At 41.3% G+C, this 19,968-nt stretch overlaps 1 protein-coding gene across 3 annotated transcripts in view; it reads left to right on the top strand.

Moving 5' to 3' along the window:
* The first annotated feature begins 5,586 nt into the window (after positions 1–5,586).
* The window catches only part of LOC122721106 (protein madd-4), a 188,293-nt gene continuing 173,911 nt past the window's right edge, over positions 5,587–19,968 (top strand). For all 3 annotated transcript variants that reach the window (XM_043948388.1, XM_043948389.1, XM_043948387.1), the window contains exon 1: positions 5,587–6,169. In XM_043948388.1, coding sequence (XP_043804323.1) covers positions 6,146–6,169 — 24 coding nt within the window. In that variant the 5' untranslated portion in view covers positions 5,587–6,145. The remainder of the gene's footprint in view (positions 6,170–19,968) is intronic.

Genomic DNA, 19,968 nt, shown 5'->3' with positions numbered 1-19,968 from the left:
CTAATATGATATTTATTATGATATATACCGCGTGTCTTTCAAAATAAATGATTACACTTCACCATTAACGGATAAGAGTTACGAATAAGACATAAATATATGTAAAATTCAACGCGTTAAGCGCACCATTTAACCTGCTCCAATTTCACCCTAAGTCAATCGTAATCCTCTCTCCTCTATCTCTCATTCGTTCTCTTACAAAACGTATGTCTGGCGCACGTCTGTTCCGAGCCAGAACCAGACTGTATCTTTATAGCTGTTGCGGCGAACGAAATCACCTGCGGAAATTCACTTACTCGAGCAAGCTGGCCGTTTACGTGAAAGCTCGAGCGTTCTGCCAGCGAGGCACAATGAACAATAGACCTCATCTCCTTATATCCACACACGGCTGTACGCCACCAGCCGCGCGCGTGACACACACCGCGACTCTCACGTACGGAACGTGACACGCGCGTGTACAAGCGGCCAAACTCGTGCAACCAAGTCGCGCGAACGAAGACTCGTTTCTTGTCCTCCCTGTGTATTATAACGTTTTATGCCGCGCACGTGTTACGCGAACAGCTGCATTTTAAAATCGCGGATACGGCCGCCCAATTTGTCACGAAATTCGCGTGCAACCGCGGATCCGCGTGGCACAAGTCAAATCGAGGCGATGACGGCGTTACGTACGCGAGTCGCGAATTTTTCCACATCGTCTACACCGCTTGACAACATCAATTTCCACCGAACAAGGACAATCAATTCTCGCCCGCGACGATTCCGTCGCCGACAGACGACGAAACACACGAGGATGAGGACACGAGGAAAGAAATCGTCGATGGATTTCTTCGCGAGAGACGCGGAAATACGACGCGGAAATACGAACGGTTTTATTATTGGTGGCTGGCGGAATCTTATATATTCGAACGTAACAACGAGAATTCTATCGCCCACGAATCCGATGGTATTTTGAACGGTGGCGAATACGTGCGTGACGGCAGAATCGCAGATTATATTCCGTAAATCGATGTTCGAGCTATGTCGAGGTGAACGTATTTGGTGATCGAGTATTTAACGGTGATCAGAATGATTTATTCCGGGAGATATTCGAGGAAATTACTTTTATATTATTTAACGAGATATCTTTCGATGTCCTTGAACGTGTAAGAGGGAATAGAACGAGCTTATATAGCGACTAAGCGCCACGTAATGCGCATAAAGGGAAAAGTGCAATTGAGGCAGCAACTTAAGAATCTTTGCGTCTGCAATTGTGGTTCGTCGGAAAGTCCGCCGAGTCTTCTTCGTCGTGCTCCTCGAATACAATAACTTCATTGTACGCGATATTTACAGGAACACACGTTTCGACCTCTTTATCACGTTATTTTAATTCGAAATTCTAACCAGAACTTGGAACATTTCGTCTTAATTATCAATTTTTGAATCGTTAAATATCATCGATTGATTGTACCTATTTTCATAGATTCTTCTCCCAGGAATTCGTTTCCAAATTATGATAGTTTTATCGCAAAGATAGATATACACACAATATATTCACTGTGTTCGTGAATCTATTTCTCTAAACACGATACAGGAAGGAAGAGGGAAGGAGATTGGGGTAGCTTTGGCGCACCTGGTGAGCCATGAAACAAACCAGACACTGCGTGTACTGTTCGTCTATCGCGAGGCGAGATGGAATCGAGAAAAACGGACAGAATGAACAAAATATACGCGACGTTACAGATGAGCTAGCAGTCAAGCAGGTAGAATTTACATTGTTCACACTCTGTCTCGTATAGAAATCGATTTCACGCTTAGAGCGTGCGTGGACATTTTTATTTGCGTTCTATGCTTTCTGCGAGTTGAGTCGCGCATCGGATCATTTGCAGAGAAAACAGCGTACACTTATCTTTTTCCATTCTTTCCATCCTCCCTGTTTCTTTTTTTTTCTCTCCTTCAAACACAATTATTTGTTTCGTACACTTCGTTTCGTTTTGTGTCATATTTCGTCACATCGTTCGAGATTTCTCATTTATTCTTTGAATTCATTCCAAGAGATTACGCGAATAACTTTACGTTTGCCAACCGAAATTGCTTGGATTTTAAACTAGATCGACCGAAGTTCTGATTAGTGTGCACGATGTTTCTTCATTTTCGTTCAATTATTCCGTCCGTGTAATTTGTGTGAACACAACGTGTATAAACTTTAATAATTCTTGTACGCGAATATGTAAGTTACACGCATTATTCTCGGAACAGGTAATTTTTTCGCTGAAAAAAGAAAGGCGGTCGCGCGTTGACTTGGATATTAAATGTTTGCAACGATGGAACTCGATATAATGAATTTCTTTTTTTTATTCTTTTTATTCGGTAATTGGAGTTACTTAGAAAGTTTCTGATTTTCCTCCCCCGCTCCTCTTCTTTCCTTGCTCTCTTCGCATATTAATAGAAAACTTTTTTACCTCGAAATAATAAACTTGAAGCACTTCTAACGCGAGAATTTTATCCTGTTTGATATTCTCTTCATTCCATTTTTTTATTTTATTCTTGTTTTTTTCCTTCATTCTATTTTTCCCCTCTATATCCTTTAAATGCATTCATCAAAATAAATATAGCGGAAAAAGAAAGAGGATTTTATACGAGATTGGCGAGGCCTTTAGCGTGCGCCAATCGTTTATTCTATCCTGAAGAGGGAAAGCCGGGGGATTTCGTATCGAAGGGATGTCAAAGACTTTAAACAGTTAAAGTTTATGCTTTTCATCGATAAGTTTCAATACCATTTCGATATTATGATCTCTTTCCCGTGTAATTTATTTAGGGAATATTAAAAATAAAGATAATAGAATCATTAGTCGAAACATCATAATATGTATAATTTAATTTTAAAACATGAGACGAAGATTATAGATTAGAAGTTAACTTTGTTACGATACCGATAATTGGAAAGGAATCGTCAGAAATTAGATTCGTAATCCAAATATAAATTACGTTGGAAGATCTTGGGTGTACATATATATCAATAATTCGAGAATATTAATAAACGGTGAAATGGTTGGAATGGATGGAGTATAAATAGTGGAGATGCTGAGTGCAGTTAATTACATATATCAAAAGTTAATATTTAATTATAATTTATTGATTGATCGTTCGGTTATATTATCAAATAATCATCACGCTATTATGGAGCTGTCCATAAATTAACGCGATTACACCACCATAGGGATCGAATGTCGAATGGATGATTAAATTCTATATCATCGTTTTCAACGCTGTAAATTCGAGCAAAGATAAAGGAAAAGATTTTTCTTATCGATAGCGGGAGAGATCGACTTTTCACATTTCTTGCGTGACTTTCATTCGTGGCTGGGTAATAAGAGAAAGTCACGAAAGAACGCGAAACGCGAAGAGTGCACGTTCGATTTAAGATGCTGGGGGGATCCAGTTTATCCGGATATCGTTTATCTAAAATGGCGATCGTCCGAATACAGCTTATCCAAAGTAGTATACGGGATCTTGTCTACCGGTATATCGTGCGCGACCTTGTCTTGTATCGAATACACGTCCTGCGGAAATTCGAGCATGCGTTATATCTATCGATTCAATGCGGTTTTCAAACATCGATACGATCGAGATAGTTTCTATTTCCTCTTTTTTCACTTTTCGAACAATATGCGGTTCACTTTGCGATAGAAATACGAGAATGGAGTTATGGAAATGATTGAAATATCTTTCGTTTTTTAATTTTACCGTTTGAATACAGTTTTTTCTTTAAGGATTCTCGAGCTCGTGCATCGATAGATCTTTATATCTTGTTGTTCGGAGAAGAAGTCTTTGAAAGTGAAGTATTAACTTTTTTAAAGATGTAGTTGTTTATAAAGGGATTCTTGTTCGAAAGCTCAAGTTTCGTACTTTTGCATCTTATTACATCGACTTATTTGATTAATAGCATTAATAGGTTGCTGAAATGTTATTTTATTTTTCTGAAAATGTTGAAAAATTGATCGTACGCGCAGCTGAACTCGACCGAGCCATGTTTTTGTTAAATATTTATTTGGTATCAGAAATTTACATTCAATATCCTCATCCCCGTTCACAAATTCATCAACGGGACAATTTATCCAGGCCATATTGAAACTAAACATAAAACAATCGCGGTAGTGAATAAAAATCGTTTCGGACCAACGATACCACTCTCCCTATTGTTTCAATCATTGATCAATCTATTTTATCTCTTCTTTGACAAATGAAACCCACAGTGAGAGATGATCTCTTCCGGAAACACGGGATGAACCCTGGTAAATCCATACGTTGACATTTAAACTCGGATAAAAAAAAAAAAAAGGATAAAACTTTATCCCGGCCCGGGTAACAGGAAGATGACTCGATTCGTTTCCAATTCGTATTCTGCATTATATCGAATATATTTTTCGAAAAGGGGAAAAGAGAGAGAAAAAAAGAGGGAACAAAAATATTTAACAATTTGTACAGTTATTCGTATTGAACACCGGTGGCTGCGGGTCGCACGCATCATTTCTCATGTACGCAACGTGCAAATAGACGTTTGATTCAACGTGCACACACGCAACTACGCGCAACACGAATCGGGTCAACGTTTCGATTAACGTTCGTCAAACAACGTACGAATCCGTCGGCCTACGCGACAGTAATCATTTCCGAACTGACCGATTTTTTGACGCGATTGACAATCTTTCAAATAATGACAATTATTTTTCTACCACCGCCACTACTCCCTTCTCATCCCTTGCCATACCCGCAACCAGCATGGATTTTCAATATCGATAAATCTCCATCGAGCCCGCCTCAATCTCCGTCACCCGGAATCCATCTTTCCTCGGGACGTTTCACAAAAGATATTTCGTTTGGTGAATCAGAAGATTCCTCGATCTATAAAATTCCTGCCCGCAAACCGCGCCCGTGGATCGTTGTGCTGATATTTACAACCCTTTTTTCTCATCCATCTGTCGGTAATGTCAATATCGAGTCCCGCAAATCCCGGAACAACTTGTTTAACCTCGTGTACTTGAACTCTTCTATTAACTCTTCGATCCCTCGATAACGTATAAAAATAATTATCTTTTCAAATATCTTGAAGAAATTTTTCTGAAAAAAAAAAATGTGAACGCTATCGCGATCGTGGAACACGTTCATCCGGAAGAAAATCGCACGCCATCGACGGATATAACACGTATAAAACAAATTCGACATTCGGTCCGCGTGATCCTCGCGGCTTACATCGGTCCCGTCTCCCTCCGACCGTCCATCGTTTCGATCAAACCGTCTTTCTCCGTGCTCTTACCCCTTCTTAGTCCCGACCAGCCGAACCACCCCTCCGGCACCACTTTATTCCAACCTCGGCCCCAACGAGAGCGATGAGGGTGGACGCAGCGGGCGAGAGAGAGATGGAGCGAAAGAGCGAGCGAGGAGTTGACGGTGGGGGTGCACGAGGGTTGGAGTTGGCGTTGGTTAGACGTGGAGGGGAGAAGGGCACAGTGTGTTTCTCCGCGAACCCCTCCAGCCCCCACCCCAGCCGCACGGGCGCCAACGTCAAGCGCTTTCGAGACGTTAAGGCCGACACTCGTGCGGCGCACTTCGGCCCGACGACATCGGCCAGGATCGTAGACACGTGCGTGTGCGTTAACCCTTTCGTATCATCCCCTCGTTAGATCGTCCAAGATCGATGAGATCCATTCGTGCCGTGTAACGTAACGCGCCCGTGTACAAGTTGATTTCTGAAATCGTCGTGTAATTTAGTTCGTTTTCTTCGTACGTACAAGAAAGTTTGTCGCCGTCGAATTTATTTTCGCGATCGCGATCGTGGCCACAAAGTCGCGAGAGCGAATTTATCGTCACGTGGATAGTCGATTTTTGTGGCGATGTGTAAACCGCACCGCGAAGAAGGGTGAGAAACAAGTGTGATCTATGTAATTGTAAAGTGAGACACTGCGGTGTGATCTGTCCTTGGAGAAGGGTTGAACCGATTCCTCGATGCGCCCTTCCTTGGAGGGCGCAGCCTGTACGCGGTGGCAAATCGAAGATCTTTGACGATAGCTCGCAAGCATAGAATTTGGAGCACGTAGAAACGGGATATCTTCACTATCGGGAATCGGAAGACGGACGAAGAATTTGCCGATCGACGACCGAAAGGATCATGAAGAGATCTTACTTTATCTTCGTGAGTTTTTTTTTTTTTTTTTTTTTTTTAAAGAAAGATTCCTCTATCATTGATAGAAATGCCAAGCAGTCTGATTGAAGTGTTTCCGGACAAGAGCGTGCGTCGCATTGATTCTTTTAATCCTTACTATCCTTCTACTTCTTGTACGTCTTTTACTCTTCTTCTTTGTCTTCTTCTTCCACGTTTCTTCCCTTTGTTTGATTGTCGTTATTCGCGAGTTGACAGTGAAAGCGAGTCTGCATTCTCCGGAGAGTTTTACCCTTTTAACACGCAAAAGCTCGCCGTTTCGCGTTCGCCTTTCCTCTTTCTTGCTTCTTACCAAAGATCAAAGACCAACGACGTCGCTTTAATCTGCCAATGGCGGAATGGCGCATGATTCCTTCTCCTTTCCATTCTGCCCCTTGCTTTGAGAAGACGTGCGCTTTTTGAATACTATCTTGTCCCACGAGCAAAGTCCTTCGGCCTGTCCTTTATTCAACGCGATTTTCTTCCTTCCTCTAACGTATCATGGTTTCAGAACGGTGAAATTAATAGAGTAGCCACGTGACTCTCTTGACTCGAGGGAAGAACGAGGTCAGTCACTGCACGCGACCCGTGCAATGTCGATTTTCAGACTTTTCCAGGCTTAAGAGTTCCATCCGGAAGTTTTACGAATAGAATTCAAGCATTACGTCGCCCACCTGAGACCTCTGCTCCTCGCTGCTTTTCTTTTTACTCCACCGTTTTCTTGATCTCTGTTCATCAAGTTTTAAACGATTACTTTGAAAATTAATTAATGACAAAGAGTTTCGTCTCCCGCTTTGTCTCTATCCTATTTTAACAACGTATAAATTAATCGGTTCGTGAAATCTCAAATTTTCGTGTCCTGTTTCAATTTCATGAAATATCAAATTTGAACGTGTATGATAAACTTGATCCATAGACGTAAATATAAATTGTGGAAAAGATAGAAATTCATAGGCACGCAGTAAATGATAAATTTTCCATGCTATTCGTAAAATATTTACTCGCAAGCAAATTATATCGGCGAAATCGCGATTAAAATTGCTCGGTAACAAATGAATCTCGTCTTTAGAATGTATCTCAAAAAACTAATCCCTTTTTACAACGATGCGTATTTCAATTCGATGATTCGCGTCTCGTCTTATGATTTGATCGACGAAGTTGTTTGTGGAATGACCAGATTTCTCGCAATTTTATCTTTAATCCGAATCGTGATTTTTATTTTTTGATCCACAAAATCGTCGGTATAAAGGGATTAAATGATTTCGCGTGAATTGGAACTTTCGAAAAGCGGAATTCTCGTTAATCGTACGTTGAACAAATGAAATGTTTTTAAATCATCAAAGTAATATCGACGAAATCCTCTCTCGTGTCCCAATTAATACTGCTGTTAATGTCGAGAAGTTAGCGCCGAATGCATTGGATTTCGCATCAACTGAATCATAGTAGCAACTGTACCTTCAGTTTCCAAAGAAAGTTATATACCTTTCGGATCGTATTATACGAATTTCGAGCCATTGCTGTTTGTTGCTGCAGAAACTTGGTCGGAACTTACGAACGGAGCTTCTCCATCGTACAATACGAGCGGGCATAGTGAAAGAGGGGAAAATGCTTGTAGAGATTCTGGAGCTTCTCCTATCCGTTTTGAAGGAATCTTCCTGAAAGAACTCGCGAACGTGCAAATATTCTGACGTATGGCCTTTTTTTTGACATATTCCTTGGACCTCGTTCCTTCGATGATTTTTAATTTTAGGAGCGGAAAGCTCGCGTTATACGTCCGTGTTTATCCATCGAAACTTTCCAATCGATTTTTCTTCCGAGATTTTTTCTTTTGCGAGCGGTATTTGTGAATTTTCGCACAATTTATGAACTTTGCGAATTACGATTTTATTTGTCGAAAGGACATGAAACGTTAAGTAGTGGCGTGAGAATTATCAATAATAATTTATAATAATTTCGATGTATTTGAAGTTACGATGCAATTTGAATGTATTTGGATGATTTGATTTTATCCTATTATTCGTGAAATGTAAATGAAAAAATTCGTAATCGAAGAAAGCATTCGTCCCTTTTTGTTTAACGAAAATTTGATTCGTTAACTGAGATTTTGTTATATCTCGACGATCATCCGTATTCGTTGTGTGAAAATTACGATGCTGACTGTTTATGGTAGAGATCCGAAAAAGCATGGAAAATGCGAGCGTGCAAAAGACGCTAGTAAACGGAGAAGATAAAGAAATTTTGACGCGACGATTTCTCTTCATTTACTTTTCTTACTACGGCTTTATCCCGTGAATTGCAGTCGGTGTAATGCACTAAATGGAGGCAAACTTTAGAATTTATGTTTTTTTTCCCTATCTCTAAGAATTGCGTCCAGCGAGGACAATTTTTCCCCTTGAAACGGTGCAAAAATCGGTATATCCCTCGCTCGACACGGTCCAATTTACATTTCGACGACAGAGCGTAATAAACTCTCGTGTCGAGGCTTATCGTATCTCCGTTCTGGTCCCCATGTTTTAAAACTGCATGAATATTTCACGAACGCTTCAATCTTCCCTTCGAGGTGTCGCCAAATGACGTTACCTCGAAAAATGGTCTCACCCTGTCATGAGTTTTCTGTGTCGAACGAGCGGAAAGTGGTAGACTATAATCTCGGAGGACAATGAGGAGATCTTGCTTGTGTAGTGGAATTTTCTCACCTTGTGAAAAGAGCCAAGAAGCCAGCTACATTGGTCGACAGAAGTCTTCTTTATTACCTGGTCGATTTTGCGTGGCCCACCCCTGTCGAGAGCGTTTAAAAGGCTTGTCTTCTTCTAACCTGTTCTCCTTTCTTCCCTTCTCTTTCTCTCTCTCTCTCTGTCATTGGCGTATACCTGGTCAAAAGGACACAGGGGGGATGTCACGGACAATAGGTTTGAAATCAGCACGAGTCAAACAAGCGACAAATAAAAATTCGTGAACGTGGCCGAGATGAACGGATAATGGAAGCGCGAAAGTAGATGAGTCGAAAGGGGGATTCGTGGCTATAGAATACGTGGAAATGGAGAAAAAATATTCAAGTGTGTGAATGTAATGACACTCGTTACTAATAACGTGGTTCGCGAGCTATCGCGTAATAGTAGTACTTGACACGAAATTATTTCTCACTATCGGTCATTTCAGAAACAATTCCAGATAGAACGTGGACGTTTGTTTGATAGATCGGTTAATAAGAAGAAAGAGAGGAAGCATGAGAGAAGAAGGATACGCGAGAATATCGTTTATTTGATCCATATTCGACCAAAAAACGGTGTTATTTTCGTATTGCATGGAATATTCGATTATATTCTTTGAAACTCCTTGGAAGTAATCATCTTGTGGCTATTTACGAGACCGAAATGATTCACGATATACCAGGGAACGATGTTTGCGGATCCGTTACATTGATTTTGTTTATTTTGAGGTATTATTCGCAAACAAAGTAAATTGGGACAAATATATTTTTACATGGATTTCGATTTTTTTAAAATAAATTTCTTCCCTCGTTATTCATTTTATATTTGAATTCTAGTAAATTTCTTCGATATTCATTCGATATTTATTGCCACACCTCGTATAGATAGATATATTTTTAATATCTTCGTATTTTATCTCTTGGTAGAAAAAAATAAATAAAATTTATAATATCAAAGTTAGATAAAATATATACATCGCAAAATGATTGTAAATTCTCGTTCAAAGTACAACAGCAATCGTACAATCGACCAATGGAACGTGCCAGTTTTTTTCCTCAGTTTTCAGACAGTTTGTTATTATCTGAGGTACATTGCTTGTTCACGTAGTTTCGTCAGGTGACGTACATCAGTTTTTGGCAGAAACGGGAAAGATTTTCGTCAGCAACGATCTCTTGCTTTGTCTTCAAACTTGGACAAATTCGTCCACGCTCGTTTTCTAACGAGTCGAAATGTGTGGCTCACGAGCGGAATTACAAACGAACTCGAGCTTCTCTTGTTTCTTCTCTTTCCGTTACTCACAACCTGTTGTCCCTTATAGATCCAGATGTTAGTTGGAATTAGAGATTCGTCGATGAACATTGACAAGGTTATCTGTCCGATAAGATATCCTGTGAGAAAAATCGTGATATGTTGTACGATAATATTATTTTCCGACTCTTGTCACGATGAATTTCATATTTTTCGATTAAAAATAATTTGTGAGTTCAAAATTTCTAGTTTATATAAAGAAAAATAATTCATTTATATCTAAATGAAGATTCTTTTGTAGATCTAATTGAATTATTAGAAAGGGGACGACGTGTATGACGAAAATTATTAATATTGCTTCATTCGTTTTGAGTTAACTAGAGACATCGCGCGGTAACTTTTGTCGTTGCATATTGAAAGCTCGTTCATTTTTCAGAAAGTTTCAATTCTTTTATATTTAGTTTCAAATTGTTCAAGATCAAAAATTTTCTTCCGTTTAAACGAACTTATCCCATGTATATCTCAAAATAAGAATTTTTTTATAGGTTCAATCAAATTATTCGAAAAGAAATTTTATTAATATCATTTTTGTCCAAAGTATTGACGACAATGCACTATTTCTAGTACATTCAATTGAAACTCCCAAATTTTTCAACGAATACAAATTCTTTTTTCCATCTAATCAATTTTATTAAATTCGAAACGTCTCATTATCGAAATCGATATATCGCGCTTACATAAGGATTCCTCCATGGGATCAATGAAATTATTAAATAGGATGGTCTGATTGAACTTGGCGAACGTCACAGGTCACTTTGGAGGCAATCTGGGAAATTACACGGTGTGTCTGATCGTTCAGTCCAGGAATAACCGTATTTCGTGGATAGCTGATTGGCGGTTTCTAATTAACGGGTTGTTTCTGACAATTGAAATCGGGATTATCGACTGTACACGCGACGCAGCGCAAAATAAACGTACGTCAAAGGCCTACCGAGCGACTTGTTCGTCAGATATTAGTTACACGTTCGCCCATGGGAAATCTCGGCGAGCATCTCTTCCCGCGGCTTTCTCCGTAGTCGGTTGCAAGGCATAAGGAAACATTCTATAGACGCGTCTCTGTCAGCGACTCGTGCACCGGGAGATCGGTAATGGCTGCGAGAATTTCAACCGGAAGTCTCCTTGGACCTGCAACTTGCCCTTCCCTCGTTTCTCGTCTGCGTGGCGAACATCAAATGTATTCCGGTCCCGTGTCCTAGTCGATCGAGTCCTTTGATTAAATTTTCCCGATGTCCACAGGTAATTTTCCCGTACGATTGTCACGATAATCAGTCGTCATGTCTATCACGCGAATATTCTCTTCGGAATTCGAAAGAAGCTTGTTCAACAGAAAGCGGACGAGAAATTGGAATAATATTATTCGTCGTATAATTAGGTGCTTGGAATTTTTCGTCGATACGTTGGTCAATTGAGCTAATAATTCGGAAGGAAAATCTTTCGGATCTCGGTCATTCGAGCATTCCTGCGTAACACAATTTAACGAGAATATTAGTGATTGTTCAAAAATCTATTCCAATTTCGCGATACCACCGTGCACACTCCGTACAATTCCGTATCCCCTAAATTCTCGGCTATCTTTCTCGACGATACACAGAAACGAAGCCATCGTGACGAAACTAGAGAACGACTTTGGCCGTGTCGTTAGTCGGAATCGAACGCATCGATATCGGACCGAGCTTGTTCCCGCGTTCAACCGTATCGGAGGCGTCCGTTCCCTCCCTGTGCAAATACAAATCGAAGGTGTCAAAGGATCCCGAGGCGGCGTTGGCGATAAAAAATACGCTCGTTACCGTGGTCGTGGAGGCGGGCAACGATCGTGGCGCGAATCGTTTCGTCCCTTCGATCAGTCTTTATTCGGCGGTAAGTGGGCCGTTAATGGGACGTGGAGAGGCTCGGCCGGTCCTAGCAGCCACTTTAAAGATTGTAGTAAGCCGTTAAGTCTCGTTGCTGCTATATCGAGAGAAAATATTTAAAAAAAGAAAAAAAACGTTTTAAAAAGCAAACGACTGCCCGTCTAAAAGGATTATCGGCGCGAGCACGCGCGCGCGCGAGCGACGACATTCAAACTGATCGAAGTTTATCTACCTTATTCCTCTTAACGCGAGCTTTACGGGTTCTCCGTGTCGGTCGAACGTTCACGCACGATCAGACGGTTCCCCGGATTCCGAAATTACGGAACGATCTATGAATCAACGGGGACGATAACGAAGCGATACGGTCGATCGGTTTTAGCCACGTTACTTCCCCACGTTCCCGTGCTCCGTTGAATCATTTGGGTGTTACACTGGTCTGGAATGTGCTTCTGTGTACCTTGTCCTCGAAACCTTTGAATTTCAAGAAGCGGTTCGTCGAAAGACCCATCTTCTACGGAATTTTCATCCCGTTTACGAGAACGTTGGATTCGATTGGTCGAAAGAAGATTGGATAAAGATTTCTAGGTGTTTGATATTCGTCGATTGATAAATTTCGATATCGAATCGCATACAGTTTTATGGAAAGATTATAGTCGAAGGGATTAAGACATGAACGGGCAGACAATAGGCAGGATGAGCGTAACAGTAAAGAAGGAATATCGATGTATCCAACTTTGTGACCGGTTTACGTGCCAAAGAAGCACAATGCTTTTCCTCGGTAATAGCCTCTCCCGCGTTTTATGGATTCTCCAGCTCGAATCGATATGAACAAGACGTTTCGGATGACGTGGTCCAAGTGCACCCGGCCACCGAGATAGTGCTTGTGCCTAGGCTCCTCCTTTCATCGTTCGAACCTGGTAATGGGCCTCGGAATATTCTGTATACCGTATTCTCGATTCCTTCGAATAATTCCGCGTCTGTCGTGTGTGCGATAACGTTTCGTTCTTAAATCTTTTCCGTTGTCATTCTATTTTCCGAGTCCTGTTTTTTGATTGATAATTGATAAATAAAAAAGAAAATCAAGTTGGACAAATCAAATAGACGATAGAAAAGATATATCGATAAATATTTCAAATATAATTTATTTTTCGATAATTTAAGCGAAATGGAGAGGTTTGCTTATGGAGAGGTTGAAATGTTATATCAGCAGAATAATTGATACGTTATACACGTTATATAATTTTCATTCGTCGATTTGTAGAGTTTTTTTAATTGTCAAGCGCCGAGTATCCATCTTCGTAGAATTTGATTCGAAGTGCGATCGATATCGTAAAGTCGAAAGGATTGGAAGACATCTTCTATATACGTTGAATTTCCACGACCGGTGATTAATCTCTCGCGTGTTAAACTACAATCGTTTCCAAATCACACGAGAAATAAAGTCGCGCACTCTCGACGGACGTACAATCTGAATCTCCGTCAACCTAATGATACTCCCCTTGGCGTCGAGTATTACGTAACAATAGACGATTCTCGCATGCATGGGTAGATTTATCGCGCGCGATTAAGCGCCCTCCGTCCCTCCGTTCCCGGTGTGTTCGAAGCTTCGTCCGGCCACGTCTTTGGCGCGCACACGTGTCAGGAAAGCAATTACCCGCGTAAACGTCGGCCAACCGGTGAACCAACGTTCCAAAAGAGAAATTCATCCCTTTGCAACCTTCTTCCATCGTGATTGATAGTCCCTATACCAAATCTCTACATCAATCTCTACGCCGTCGCCGTTATTACGATTGTTTCGACGAAAACCATCGGCCCCCGTATTTGTCCTCCGGCGACAAAAATTTTTCTGCTTCTCTCTAAATATCGATAGTCGTCGTAACTATTGGCGCGAGTTGTAAAAATACGCGGTCTATTTACGGAGAAAGTTTTCCCCTGTTCCATTTATGGACAAATGTTTGCACGCCCCGCGGAGAAAAACCCCTCGAAAAGGATAGGAATCCCGCGAAACAGAAACACGGAGAAGCGGAGGAAAGATGGAACGTATTATGAAAATGGAATTTTCCTCTGACCGCCTCGATTCGAGCCCTGCTTTTAACTCGTCCCCTTTCGTCCCCTTTTGCGGAAGAGTTAGAGAAGATTAATTCGAAAAAATGTCGGATTCTCAGGGGACTTTTGGCAAGAAAGTATGAAATATCCTTATAGAATCGTGTTCACGCGTAACGCAAGATCTCTCGACGATCTCTCAAGACTTCTCGAGTTTGATAGATTTTCCCGCCATCTTCCCCTCCTAACTTTATCGTGGATCGATCCCAAAGCGGAATTCGGGCTTTCACCCCTTGCACGGTTGGTAACGAGGACGACGAGATTAGATATCGATTACGTCGATATCACGCATTGCGGATGGAACGATATTTTGCTCTCGGGCCCCGATGGCCGTTTCAATGGGAACGGAATTCCTCGAGGATAAGCAGTCTGGTTTAAAATGGGAATACTCCGTGCGCTTATTATCGAAACGAGACCCGATATCGGCTTTAAGACCGTCTAATTCCGAAATTACTTACCCGGATTCGATGGAAAATTACTATTGTCGATAATCCCGCCGCGAAATTTTTTCGCGATTGTCGCGAAAAATAAATGAAGAGATCATCGAGAAGCTATCGCGACGTCATCTCGAGAAAACGTAAATCACGAAGCGAATTCCCTATGAAGAAACTATCGTGCCACGATATCGCTAGCCTAGTCGTGAGAAAGCGGCCTTAGAGCACTGTTAGCTTACCTTAGTACGTAACCGGTAGACCTAATCTCACGCGAAGAGGATTCCTCGAGGGTGTCACGTTATGCAGACCGATACGAGCGATAAGACGCGTGTACACAAATACACGAGAGAAGACTAAGCTTCGTGAAAGTTCGACTTCTACCGAGTTGATCTCGCGCAAGAGTGTAGGCGCGTGTTAACAATTCTTCGTTTGTTCGTCTTTTATCGGCAGGATGCTTCGCTTTATCTATCGACAGTCTCGTTGTATCCATTGTTTCATATAGTCGTTGAATAATCGTTGAACACGATCGGTTACATCGGTTATACAGAAAACGTGTAATTTAAAGAGTTGGTCATATTTATACTTTTTTCAGAGATGATTACAATTTTGAGAGCGATTTTTATTACCGCAAGTTATTCTTTTTATGCATCTTTCGAATTCTAATTTACCTAAATTTCCAAAGTTTCTGAAAGGTTTCGTAAAAGTTTCCCATTCGAAACATAACGTTAAAAAGGAAGGTTTCCTCTGTCTGTAACAAAATGTTGGTAACGAATCCAGCAGCAACCATTCGGATAAAATGCTTTCCTTTTCTTCTATCTTTTCCGTCTCCTCCCTTCGCCACAACATCGCACTAATTTCACGATACGAAAGTGTTCGCGGTACGCCGTTAGTTCCCGTGTAATAATGCTGAGCGTTGGTTAACGAGAAAGGCGCGAACCGAGGATAGGAGATTACGTCGTTAAAGCAGAGGATTTCATGGTAGTATTAGCGGAACACGGAATGTTCAATGACGGTTCCCTCGCCGTGATACCGATGCTCCTGTTCAACTTTTCACGCTGGCGCGCCATGCTTCCACCGTGTAGAGTTCTCGTTTCTAACCGGACCCCCTTCCAATTTAAAGATCGTTTCGACGTAGCACAGGTTTGCCGGTGTTTGCTCGGCAAAGTGTAACGCGACATAATTAACAGTCACGCCCGATGGAAAAGGCTAGAAGGCTATGAATAGAATTACACCGTAAAATGGAGATTTCACGAGCGTGTTATAGAACGGCAGGCCAGTAGGAGCGAATATCCTATCGACAATGTCGTTACCCCGCCACTCACCGCTTCGATTCTCCGATATTACGATTTCGATCGATTCCATCCGCGCTCCCTGTCTCGATTGACAGGTATGCATGTATGTACCGAGTCATTTCGATATTTTTTCACGAAAAGGAAGCAGCTTGGCAATTTATGAACCGAGACCGCAATTAACGGACGATCCGGATCGATGGAATTAACGTCGCGAAGCGATCGAAAGACGCGTGGAGGATGCTTCGTACGAAATATAGATTTTCACGGGAGATACGATTGAAGTTTACACACATACGACCAGTTAGAAGGCAGGACTCTCGGGCTTTTACGAGTCTCTATAACCGGGAGGAATTAAAATTTTTATATCGGCTCGGTCCACCATTTTGCCCTCGATTGGGCGTGAAACGAAGCAAATTGATTTCGTAATGGCCGTACGCTGTTCCAATTACTACAGATTCGATTTTATCGATGGGACAACGAAAAATAATCGGTCCCGTTTACAGCATATCGCCCTTTTCTCTCTCTCTCTCTCTTTCTCTCTTTCATTTTGGTCGAACGATCGCGGTTTGATCGATTCGTATCTTATTCGTGTATTTATTCCGTTTCTGTATATCGCATTCGTCTGGCAGAGTAAAATACGAAGAATGAAATCGAAGAACGGGAAAATGCGCGCTAACGAATCAACGATAAAATAACACCTGTAATCGAAAAAATTACACGGCCCTCCCCGCTTTTTCACGCCGCACCAATTCGATACCACGAATGAATTCTCCTTTTGTTTCTCGTGTCACGTGTGTTGTTTTATAAAATTAAACGTTCCATTTTGTTTTTCATTTGTCGTTGAAGTTTATTGGAACTGATGTGTCGCTGGCATTTCGTTGTTGCAAAACAACGGGTTTAAATCCCTTCCGTTTGAAATTTATTGCGCTAAACGTTCCGATTTTACGAAGAAAAAAAAAAAAAGAAAAAAAAGAGAAAACGAACAACGAAACATCTCCCTCGATATTTTTCAATATAAAATTTTGAAAATTCGAGAATCGATCGACGGGCTTTAAGCATCTTTGCGGATCGTTTATGCCTCGAAACGTTGCAAGATTCCGCTAAACGAAAACGATTCGCATCGCGGAACGAGTAATATCGTGATTATGGTCAGGTTGGTACATGTTTGCGTCGAATATTACCGCAAGTTCTCGGTTTCATAGACCCGTACCGTATGCAGAAGCGTGTGCACGCTGGTAAACGTATTGTACGCGTGCTTATACGATTGTTCGAGCGGCGTTTATAAGGTTCACCGTGCACTTTATTAACGCTCACCGGGTGTATGGTTCGCGTCGCCGACAATCCGGCAACCACAACGCGTTGGTCCACGATTACAACGGGCTGGCTTCATTATTATCGCGCAACTGCTCTGCGATGCGGACAAAAACCTTTCGACCTGTTATTCCCGCGCTCCTTTCAATTAATTCGGTGGATCGTCTTCGTTCGAAACGAGCTTCGTCGAGTTTAAACTCGAAAGAATTAGTTCTCGATGAAAAACGAACGAGCATGTTTATCTGTTTTCGAACGCGAATGTTGTTCGGATTAGTTAAAACGAAATACGAGCGATATATATTGAAAATAAAAATCGTGAGGTATATTTTATAAATTGTATATATGTATATATCATAAAGAGTAACGATCCGTTAAATTTTACACAGGATCGTGAATAAATTTTATCGATGTTTCGTTTCAACAAGTCACCTATCACATTAGAATCACACAGTCAGAGATATGTAACAAATGTATCCCCGTAATTGGTTTCGCGTTTCCCCTTTGTTTCTTTATTCTTTGCTCGCGTAACAATATTATGCATACGTTTTATCATTGCAAATTTATCATGGCAAGTACTTGTACGAACCTCGAATAATCGCGGAAGCTTTTCATTCTATTAACGAAGCATCAGAGCGCAACGTGTTCCTTTGAATAAAAGAAATCTATCCTGCATCGATTTACCGGCCCTAGTAAGAGACAATTCCACCCCGCGATCGGGTAATTCACAGGATTACGCGGTCTTAGTTACGGGAAGAATAATTCAACGAGGCCGAGTTTTGCCTTGTCCTTTGAGAGATTATGCAAATGGTCGATTCGAATCTCGGGATTACCGGTCCAGGCATTTCGATCGCGATAATCATCGTTAACCTCCTCTCCGCCTCCTCTCCTAATTACTCACTCGTGGACGACCATTTTCTTCGATTTCCTTCGATTTTTTCATCCCCTTTTTTTCCTCGAAGAAGAAGAAGAGAGGAGGGAAGGTCCGGTGAACGATGACTCGAATGACAAATGAATTCGCGAAAAATTCCGCCCCTCGAGCAACGAGTACGATAGGATCCAACTGGAAGATATTTCTCGATGACCCTTTTCAAGCCTCGACCAACAATCGTTGTCGTTTTAAGAGACCGATTACATGACGCAGCACGGGGGCGTCGTCTACGAGGAGGTCGATATAAAATTTTTATAGAGAATTTCTGATTGAACGACCGTTTTACGACATTAGCGAGATCCACCTCTGCCAGTTTGAACACTTTCATTCGATACACGTTCGATTCTAAAATACATATATATCTCTACTTACGCATTGAAGATAGAAGATAAAAAGTACACTTGCTTTAACGAAGATCGATCGAAACCAAATTCTTTTTCTTTTTCTTTTTTTTTTTTTTGTGAAGTTGCTTCTCAACTCTTTCAATTTTATTCTTTCGTTATAAATTCACTTGGAAATGAAGGTTCGTTGGTAGAAGGTAGGAAATCATTGAATTTAGTGGAGTTCAAAATTCTACTTGGAAAGAAAGGAGGAGCGGAAAGAACGTTTGTTGTTTGTTTGACGATTTTTGTTTTGTATGGACGAAGGGGCAGGGAAAGGCTTATATATATATATAGTTGTACTGGTTGAGATTCCGTGGCTTTCCATAGTTCCCTGACGGTATGCGAAGTATCACCACAACTGGCGGTTACGTGTGCGTAATGTTCTGCCGGGAACAGAACCACTTTGTTCCGGAACTACGAAGTTTATTAAAGAGACCGGGAGAAATGTTTTTGAACGTTTTAGAGTAAACGCGAATGTAAAAACGAAGGGTTTTTAGGCGTTTTCGAGGCAGAAAAATGGCATTTTTTTCAAATTGTTCAACCCGGTTGTGAAGCTATTATGCATATTAATTAAAAGAAGACGTTCTATCGTAATATTCTCTATGGATACACATATAAGAGACAAAAATATATTGTAACGTTTAAAATCGTTATTTCACAATTATAGTTCTCGATTCGCCAAACTTAAGAATTAAGATTCGCAAGGATCTCTTTCTCCTTTCTCCGTCCTTCTCTCGTGCAGAACCCAGAAACAAATGATCCAGATAAAGCTGATAAATGTACCAACTCGGCTAATTGGAGCCGGCTACTCGAAGGAAAGTACAGTCGAAAGGGTTAACGACGATCAGCCTCCGACTTATTAGGACACTTTCTTCCTTGTCAAGCTCGTTAACCCGCGAAAGACAATTATCGCGTCCGCGCGTAAACAGGATCGATCGATCGGGATCGCAACATCGGTGGGAGGGGGACTCTCCCCTGTTCGATTGAGTTGTTCTACCGGTTAACCGTGGAGTACCATTAGCGGCTACTTACCTGGTTATTAGGAAGTTCTGCCGATCTCTCGACGCAGGAACGTCGTTGGAGCAATTACTCGGACACGAGGGTTCCGAGAAACGTTCGTGTCCATCCAGAGACGAGCACCGATCGTTTCGTCGATAATCGGTGTATCGATCGTGTTTCTGGCGAAAAATCGTTCCAGATAGCGGCTCGCCTTTCTTCTCCAGAGTGAGCAAGGAATTACGTTGATCGCGCGAAAATAAGGGATGGAAAAAGAATATGTCGAAGAAGGGTCGAAAAATTGCTGAATCTTTGTACGAAAGGATTTTCTATTGGTGTTGAGTAGAGTTGGCGCCCCTTTCATTTATCGTTCTTCCACTCCGGAGATGGATGATTTTATCTTCGAGACTTTGAGATGTACGAATATTAAAGGTTGAAGGTTCCTCGACGAGATAATTATTATATGACAAAGATAAT

Source organism: Apis laboriosa, unplaced genomic scaffold, assembly GCF_014066325.1.
Source record: "Apis laboriosa isolate Shangri-la unplaced genomic scaffold, ASM1406632v1 scaffold14409_cov159, whole genome shotgun sequence".
NCBI lineage: Eukaryota > Metazoa > Arthropoda > Insecta > Hymenoptera > Apidae > Apis > Apis laboriosa.
Note: the sequence above shows the minus strand (reverse complement) of the source record. Positions and strands in the feature narration are given on the sequence as shown.